A 9,493-nucleotide genomic window follows, 5' to 3' on the forward strand; every position below is an offset into this window, starting at 1 on the left:
CTTTCCTTTTAATGTTCATTTTCTCGTTTTGTTTGTTTGTTTGTTTTTTTTTTGTAAATTTTATTTTATGTGTTTCCTTTCGAAAGCTGCCCCACCTTGACAACTGTAGTATGTACGTAGTTTGTCATTACGAAATGTTGATATTTTTGGTCACATGCATGCACCACGACTCATCACATGAGTCTTTAATGGATCATTGATGAGGCAAGAGCCATCTCATCACATGACATCACCAAGACACCAACCCACATCATCATCACATGTGTAGGGTTCACTTGTTATAAATAACCCGGTTGAAGAAGATGAAAAAAAAAAAAAAAAATCATTTCAAATCTTGTACTATATAAATGTATGTATGTGTGTGGCTCTCTCAACTAGAGGGTCTAGGTAGTTACAAGTATCAGACTTTCTCATTCTCTACTCGAAACTTTTCTTGTGAGTTGTGAGAAATGCCTTCTTCTCATTCAAATGAAAACCCGTGTACTGAAAAGTGTCGCAAAAGATTGCGTAGCTTCCTTAGAAACTTTATTATACCAACCAGCCTGCCTCTTCCTCTACATAAGGAGCTTCCAAATGACATGCGAGGAGTTATATTGGTGGCGGTTGCTTTGATTGCTGCAGTGACCTTTCAAGCCGGAGTCACTCCTCCCGGTGGAGTTTGGCAAGATTCCGATGACGGACATGTCCCGGGGCGGGCAGTATTTGCTTCTCAATCAGTACCCTTTTATTTTTTCTTGATTTGCAACACCATGGCCTTTTCTTCCTCAATCTATCTCTTATTATATCTTACTTTTGGGAAACCTTTCTTCTTAGAAGTATTAGTTGCCACTCTCTCAATGTGCGGGACTTATGCAGCTGCTGTTTTTTCCATTACACCTTATGAAACTACCCCGTTTCGTCTCATCGCTCTTGTTGCAGCTCTGCCTCTCACACTACGGCTGGCTATCTATTTGTTGTGCTGGATGATCAGCAAATCATGTTGTAAGTTATTATTATTATTATTTTGTGAAAATATAGTATTTGTTGAAGATATGCTACAATTGCAGGCAAGGGATGCAATGAAGATGATAAGGAATCAGATGATAAGGAATCAAGCTCTGGCTCATGCCCTATTTGCCAGCGCTGTAAGAAGCACGCCAAGGTTTGCCTATATATCCACCACCATATTGGTTCCTCTATTTTTCCTTCTCCAAACCGCAACTTTCATCTTCCTCATATTCTTCATAAATACGTTCCTTAAATTAATACAAGAACAGCTTGCTTCAGTAAGTTAATTTGCTACAGATAATCATAATGTTGTATCTATTAATGATTTTCATACCCCTATTGCTTTTAAATATGTTAGGGATCTAGCAACGATGTCTGCAGGCCGGATACACTTCACCAGTCCGCGTAATCAGCATGGCCTTTTATCTTAATTATGCCTAACTCGATCGCCGGCTTCCTCATCAGATTCTCCTCAAGCCTTCTAGGTGGTTCGACAAGGGTTAAGCTTCAATTTGGCCTTCCTTTTTTTTTTTTTTTTTTTCTCTTCTTCTACATCTACTAAATGTTTTTCTTTTGATTTGGTTTTTAGTGATGTTTGGGGCCTCGTACCTGTTCTTTCCACTGGTGTATTTCACTATTATATATGTATCGTTTCTTGATAATTTCAGCTCAGGTCCTCTAATAAGGTGGTAGCCTTATATGTAAGGTGATGTAAATTAGTGATCATTAATTATGAATCAAGTATTTTTATTAAAGTTATCAACTATTGAGATGTGTGATTTCTTTTTTTTTTAAGGTGCGACTCATCTTTCTTTTTGGTGGTCATGTATCAGCCTAATTCAAACTATACATATCTTTATATCTTTATATATATATATATATATATATATATATATATATAGACAGAGAGGGGGAGAGAGATTTTGCTTGGTTACTTTTCGTAGCTCCTCTTCCATCGATGATTGTCAAATGCCAAACAGCCCGATATATATAGGGTAAAGATATTGAGCACGACCGGCGTGCTTCAACAGTGAAGCACGCCGGCCGTGATTTTTTTTTTTATTATTATTTTATTATTTTAATTTTTTTGAAAAAAAAAAAAAAAAAAAAATTTAGCCTGGCGTGCTTCACTGTTGAAGCACGCCGGCGTAAGTTTTATCATGACTCATATATATATATCTGATTCATCCACAAGAAATGATATTATTTGAAAAGTTAATTTTTATCCCCTAACAAAAGCAAGAAGTAAAAATCATATCACTTTTACAAATTAATAAGGGGTAGGTAGTTTTATTGGCACCTTTTGTGAAAAGCTTCTTACTATTTATTTATTTAAAAAATTTAATTGCCAATATTTTTATTTTTTAAATAATTTTAATAACTTTTTACTATTATTTAAATAAAAAAAATCACTACAAAACTCTCTCTCTCTCTCTCTTTTTAATTTTTAATTTTCTCATACTAAATATTCTCACCTTTTTTTTTTTTCACATCAATTTCATTGCCAAATAGATTCCTCTCTAAGTCTTACTACTTTTGGTAGCCGCCTTATCTCTCGACTTTGCAACATGAGAGTTTTCATTATTTGACCTGTTACAAAAAAACAGCATGTAGAAAATACTTTTTATATTAGATTTTATTCTCCACCTCAATTACTTACTAATCATTCATAGCCTCTTTATAAATAAAAATTATTATAATACATATTAATATATATATATATATATATATATATATATATATTTGGTCAAACATATTAATATATTTTAATATATAAGATATAGCTCTTAATTTCTCTATTCTCTTGTGTCTTTCTTCTCTCTTTCCAGTGGTGGAGCATTTAAAGACCTAAAGGGGCACAAAAATAAAAAATAAAAAATTGTATGCCCTTTCAAGAAGCTATGGCCCTACAATCTACATGCATGTATTTTGTACGTTGACTTTTCAAAAATGGCTCATACAAAGGTGAAAAGCACGTTTTTATCTCATGCCCACTTCTTTTCTTTCTTTCTTTCAGTCATTCAATCGATAGTGTAAACTCTTTTAGAGCCTGACTTGCGTAAAAAAAAATGAAGATTGATTTTTCTCTCCCAGTTAAATTGATGGTGTAAAACAAAATGACTTTTCTCTTCAATTTAGGTAGGCATAACCTAAATTACCCCTTGTTATTACTTCTCGATCAATTAGTTTTAGAAACTTGTTTTGTTGTGCAGCGTAACTTGGAGTTTGTTAGTTGTTTCTGTCATAATTTGAAAACTGAGCTTATTTCCATTTTTGCAACAAAAATAGAGAACGAATTTCTTACTCTCTCAATGACGACACGATTTTAATTCTCAGTCGTTGGCAGAGACGGAGGGAGGGGGGACTGGGGTAGGCCATGGTCCCCCCAAATAAGGAAAAAATAATAATGATGATAAAGTAATGTTTTAAGTTTAGTTATTTGGTCCCCCTCCAAAAATAAAATTTGGCCTTATTTTTAGATTTTTTTGACCATATCCAATAAAAACTTTTGGCCATTTTCTTAATTTTTTGGGGTCATACCCATTACTTTCAAATGTCAATTTTTTGGCCCTTACTTTCAAATGCTTACTTTTTTTTTTTTTTTTTTTTTTTTTGGCTCTTATGGTAGTCTTTAATTCATAAAAAACAACCAAAATAAATTTTTTTAATAAAAAAATTCTAAAGAACAGAAAAAAAAAATTTGGTTGGCCCCTCCCCTAAAATTTTATGGCTCCGTCCCTGGTCGTTGGTATGTGTTTTATGTTTTCTTTCAGTTTACATAATAGCAGCGATAAAATCTATCTTGTCACTAATGTTTTTCTTTAGCGACGACAATAGTATAGTAGTCAAATTCCCACGAATCCTGCTTGTGAAAAAAGTATTTTACAATGTTGTCATCGGTAATATAAAAAATTTCACATTATCAATGATGACCAAAAAATACCAATGCTTATATTTGGTTATTAGCGACAACCAAAAAATGTCATCTTTGATAATGACATTGCTAAAGCTAGACTAAAATTCTTGTAGTGCATATATATAAAATAGCCAAAAGTGAGTCACAATCTCAAATACATATAATAGTCTAAAAGCATCATAAGTTGGCTGGTCACCACAAAAGGTATTAACCAAAAAGCCTATAAAGTAGTCACCCAAAAATGCTAGCTCAAGGCAAAAACTCTATGGAAAGGTGATATATATATCAGTAACTTCATGAATTATTGAACCTTAAATTGATTCATATTGAATCTTCTACTATATATTTGGCTTTGCTACAAGAGGGTCTAATTACATCACACTTTCTCATCCTCTACTCAAAACCTTTTGAGGAAAAAGCCTCCTTATTAAAATGGCTAATCCACCTGATAACTCTGGTGCCAAGAAGGATAGAAAATTGACTACCTTCCTCAAAAACTTTATTATCCCAACCTACCTACCTTGTCTTCAACATGAGGAGCGTCCAAATGAAATCTGAAACGTTATGTTGGTGGTGGTTGCTTTGATTGCTGCAGTGACCTTTCAAGCCGAAGTTGCTCCTCCCGGCGGAGTTTGGCAAGATGATGAAGGCAAACACGACGCGGGGCAGGCTATATACTCTTCTCAACCCGTAGCCTTCATTTTTTCTTGATTTGTAACACCCTGGTCTTCTCCTCCTCAATCTATCTCTTATTCTCTCTTACTTTTGGGTCATTTCTTCTTAGAAGTATTAGTTGCCACTTTCTTAATGTCCGGGACTTATGCAGCTGCAATCTTTTCCGTTACACCATATGAAACTGCAAAGTTTCAAGAAAGGTTGCTTTAAGCATGAGAAAGCCAACAAGGAATTAGCTGAAACTACTGAGAAATGTTTTAGCCATGAAGGTTTTTTCTAGAATAATGGCAGATCATACTGGTGGGGGTTCAAGTTTCAAGTTTCATCCTAAATGTTTGAAACAGAAACTTACTCATCTTTGTTTTGCAGATGACCTCCTTATCTTTTCTGAAGCCAGTTTGAACTCTATCAACATCATAAAAGATGCTTTGATTGAATTTGAGGGGTTATCTGGTTTGAAAGCTAATCCCTCAAAGAGTTTTTTCTTCTGTTTTGGTATTTCAGATAGAGTTAAACACTTGCTGCTGGGTGAACTGGGAATGAATGAAGGGCATCTACCAGTTAGATATCTTGGGGTTCCCTTGATTTCAACTAGGCTTTCTGCAGTAGCTTGTGGGGCCTTGTTGGACATAATTACTGGTAGAATTGATTCCTGGCTTTCTAGGAATATTTCTTATACAAGTAGGCTCCAATTGCTATCTTCAGTTCTGTATAGTCTGCAGGTTTATTGGACTAGCATTTTTATTCTCCCTAAGAAGATCCTCAAGGCTATTGAACAGAAATTCAATAGATTTCTGTGGACTGGAAAGAGTGAAGGTCCTGCTAAGGCTAAATTAAAGTTTCTTGGCATGCTTTGTGCTTTCCTAAGAAGGAAGGAGGTTTGGGGCCAAGAAGAATGGAAGTTTGGAACCAAACTTCTATGCTTAGACATGTTTGGAGTCTCTTTGCTCGTTCTAGCTCTTTATGGATAGCCTGGGTAAAAGATAATTTGTTGAAAAGAAAAAGTTTCTGGCGTGTGAGCATTCCTCAAAATTATTCTTGGAGCTGGAGGAAGATCTTAAAGTTGAGGGAGATTGCTAAGAGAATTTTGAAGTTTGAGGTTGGAAATGGGGAGAACATTTTTCTCTGGCAGGATTCTTGGCATCCCCCTGGAATTTTGATTGAGGTCTTTAGGCATAGAGCTGTTTATGATGCTCATAATAGTTTGGAGGCTAAGCTGTCTTCTGTTATCCTTAATGGTGACTGGTTTTGGAGACCAGCCAGGTCTGAGACTCTAGTTGAGATTCAAGCTAGGCTTCATGAGGTAAGGTTTGGACCTTATGACAAACTTATGTGGACTGTTTCTAGAAGAGGTTCATATGTTAGCTCAGTAACTTTGGATTTCCTCAGTGAAAAGAAGGAAGAGGTTAATTGGTGGAAGTTGGTGTGGTTTCCAAATGCTATTCCTAAGCATGATTTCGTTTTATGGCTTGCTGTACATGATAGGCTCCTCATTGGGGATCGGTTGATAAAATGGGGATATAAAGGTGCGGTTAAGTGTTTCTTCTGTCATAACCAAATTGAAAGCATTGAGCATTTGTTTTTTGAGTGTAGCTTCAGTTACATAATTTGGAAGTTTTGTATGCATCGTTGCCATGAAAACAATTCTCCTATTATCTGGGACGAGGTTCTGAAGTTAGGAATCAACAAATGGGAAACTAAAACTCTTAAAGGTCTCCTCTGCCGTCTTGTGTTAGGATATGTTATCTACAATTTGTGGTGCACTAGAAATGAAATAAAACACTCTGGTCAACCTATTTTCGAGGAACAGATTTTGAGGAAAGTTCTCTGGGAAGTGAGAACAAGAATTGCTGGGAAGGGGAAGTTTCCTAAAACCAGAGAGAATTTGGTTTTAGCTACTCAGTGGAATTTACTTGCAGATTTATTCTTGTAATAGCTGCAATGCTAGTGTGGTTTGTAGTTAGGCCCTTGCGAGGGCTTGTTTGTTGGTGAGGCTTCGTGGTTTTTTGTTTGCTGTCTCTATTTTCATCTACAGACTGCTTTTCTGGTTTTTAGTTGGTAGGGGCAGGCCTATGTGAGGTCGAGTTTTATGCCTTTTGAAAAAGGCTTGTATTTGGTGTACGCTATTTTGTTGATTGGTTTGTTTGCTAATAAAGTCTCTCATTCATACCAAAAAAAAAAAAAAAAGAAACTGCTGAAAAATGTTGAAAAGATAATTAATAGCGTTGAAGTATGAAGACTAATGTTGTTAGGTGTCTTTTATTTCCTTATCCTTTAGGTGTTTTATTTGTTGTTTTATGTTTCAGAGTTCAAGTCCAACGTTGTTGATCATGTTATTTATGTCTAATAAGTTGGTAGCCTTATATAAGGTGATCTAGTGTGGTGATTAATTATGAATGAAGTATATATTTTTATTAAAGCTAGCTCTAAATTATTGAGATGAAATTTCTCTTTTTGAGATGTGATTTATTTTTTCCGTATTTAGGATGACTAAGAATAGCACAATCACGTACAATATAATTACATATGCAAATTTTGAGTTCAAAGGGAATATATGGTATGTGTATAGGATTGCGCTAACCGCTATAATCGATAACCGCTAACTGCTTTGAAAGCGGTTAATAAAAATCGCTAACCGCTTAGGCGGTTAATGGTTAGTGAGTTTTGAAAATCCGTTAACTGCTTTTTATATATACATATATATTTCATATAATAAATAACAATAAGTCGTTATAGCATAGTAGTAATTATGCCCCTCTTTCACCCGGGATTCTCGCCGGAGCTAAGATTTCTTTGAATCAGACCCTGTGTTATAAAAAATTGTTTTGGACATTGTATTATATTAAAAAAGTCCTGCTTATCAAACGAAAAGGCTATTTAAGTAAGAGGTATGATACAAACTCAACTTTTTTGCCCAACATAAGTCTAACTTTTACCTTTTTTATTTTATTTTATTTTTTATTTATTAAAAAAAAAAATGGAAAAAATGTCTGAAGTAATCCTATCTATTTTTTATCTTTCTTTTATTTGGTATTAAAAAAAAAAGAAAAATACCAAATAAAAGAAAGACAAAAAATAAATAGGGTTGTTTCAAACATTTTTTCCATTTTTTATTTTAAATAAAAAAAAAGTGCAAAAATTAAACTTATATTGAGCAAAAAAGTTGGTTTTTAGCATTTTCATTTAAGGTTACGTAAAAATGATTGCGAGAAAATATTTTTCGTATTTTACAGTGTTTACTACGATGTAAAATAGTGGTTAAACCGAAAATAATTTCGGTTTGACTAAAAATCCTTTACATTTATGGGAAAAATGGTTTTCACTTTTTAATAAACCATTTTCCCGCCAAAAAAAAAAAAAAAAAAAAAAACCTGACGCTCTTGTGACTAGAAAAAAAACCAAAAAAACTCCCCCGACTCCTCACCTTCGCACACAGCTTTTTCAAAACCTTCACCTTCACCTTCACCTTCACGCACAGCGGCACCTGCTGATTCACCTTCACCTGCACAGCTCATCTCTCTCTCGGCCGAGCTTTACTCTTCAACCCCGACGAAGGTACTCTCATCTTTCTCTTTCTTTGTTGAACCATATGTATGGAGCGATTCAAAACTACGAATTTCTTTTGGTAATTTTCGTTTGATTTTCTTTCTCTGTTGGACAACTGGAAATCATGGAGCGATTTTGATTTTGGTTTCTTTCCCTATTAATCAGATTTGCGATTTAGGTTTTGGGTCTAGGGTGTGGATTTTGGAAAATGAGAACTTCTGCGATCTTTGTTGTTATGGGCTGTTTTGGTTGTTGATTCTTGAGAGTTCTGACTTTGAGATGAACCTCAACCGAATGGGTTTTGTTTCCTTTTGATTTTCTGGTTGTGTGATGGCAGATTGGGGGGATTTTCGGTGGCTCTTGGCTCTTTGCTTGGTGTTTTGCTATGTGAGGTCTTGGTTGGATTTTCGTTTTACTGTCATTAGTATTCATGTAGTCTTGGATTTTCGTTTTACTGTCATCAGAATTCTGACATGGCTTTGTTGTATTTTTCAAACTGTGGTTGAATGTCCTGTTGATTTGCTGCTGTTGTGAGGCTGGGTGGAGGTTGTGCTCTTTCTCCAGCATCGGCTACTGAAGCTAGCGGGAGAGGAATAGTTTTTTGTTCTTAACAGGTTTTGTGTTGTGTTGTGTTGTAGAGTTGAGCTGTTTAGGTTAGTTTTTGTTTGTTTGTAGATGTTTTGATTTTCATAGGAGGGTTTCTGTCCAATTCTCAGAAGATTGAGAATCTGGGATTTTTTTTTTGGATGTTGTTAGGTTGGTTGTTGGGTGCTGCAAGTGTTTTGAGGACTTGTCTATTTTCTTTGTGTTTTGAGGACTTCCTGATTTTTGCTCTGCTTGCTTGACTTCATTGCATGTAATAACTAAAACCCATTACTAGTTAAGCTTCTTTCTGCAGAGTAAATGCCTTTGTTTCTTGCAAAGTATTTAGCTGAAAATTCATGCCCTGTTTTGATTGATTGTGAATAATTTTGGAATAATCTAGTGTTTTGATTGATTGACATTTGAGTCCATTTTGGAATAATCAAGTGTTCTAACATCATTCTCCAATATAAAATATTTGGTGTGCAAGTAGGCTTGATAAGAAAAATAGTCAACAACAGCTAGTTTGTAAGACTTTTTTATATATTTTTTTCTTATTTTTATATCATAACATCTCACAAGAATTACTTTTCAATTCCAATCAATTCTTAATTTTTTAACAAAGCCAAATAAAAAATTTGATTAACACTGCCAAATTAGGATAATTGTGTTATAAAAAATTGTTTTGGACATTGTATTATATAAAAAAGTCCTGCTTATCAAACGAAAAGGCTATTTAAGTAATCCGACCCCCCCTTTCCCTTGCTTGATTAGAAAAAAAAAAAA

The 9,493-nt window shown here is 34.6% G+C and overlaps 1 protein-coding gene across 2 annotated transcripts; it reads left to right on the plus strand.

Annotated features, from left to right (window-relative positions):
- The first annotated feature begins 332 nt into the window (after window positions 1–332).
- Window positions 333–1,777, plus strand: LOC132167695 (uncharacterized). 2 transcript variants are annotated; one of them, XR_015911559.1, is made up of 4 exons: window positions 333–981; window positions 1,047–1,141; window positions 1,346–1,486; window positions 1,577–1,777. XR_015911559.1 is itself a non-coding variant. In XM_059578703.2 (3 exons), exons 1-3 carry the CDS (start codon window positions 450–452, stop codon window positions 1,394–1,396), a joined length of 678 nt encoding a protein of 225 aa, XP_059434686.2. In that variant the 5' UTR covers window positions 333–449; the 3' UTR covers window positions 1,397–1,777. The 2 variants fall into 2 exon arrangements, 1 of the variants encoding a protein (XP_059434686.2); XM_059578703.2 differs by having other exon boundaries at window positions 1,346–1,777.
- Window positions 1,778–9,493: the final 7,716 nt, after the last annotated feature.

The sequence above is a fragment of the Corylus avellana genome, chromosome 2 (assembly GCF_965113065.1).
Source record: "Corylus avellana chromosome 2, dhCorAvel1.hap1.2, whole genome shotgun sequence".
NCBI classification, from domain to species: domain Eukaryota; kingdom Viridiplantae; phylum Streptophyta; class Magnoliopsida; order Fagales; family Betulaceae; genus Corylus; species Corylus avellana.

Coding starts and splice junctions, on each gene's coding strand:
- LOC132167695 (XM_059578703.2), top strand. CDS start 450: ATGCCTTCTTCTCATTCAAATGAAAACCCGTGTACTGAAAAGTGTCGC. Junction 982..1,046: donor GATGATCAGCAAATCATGTT/GTAAGTTATTAT, acceptor CTACAATTGCAG/GCAAGGGATGCAATGAAGAT. Junction 1,142..1,345: donor GCTGTAAGAAGCACGCCAAG/GTTTGCCTATAT, acceptor TAAATATGTTAG/GGATCTAGCAACGATGTCTG.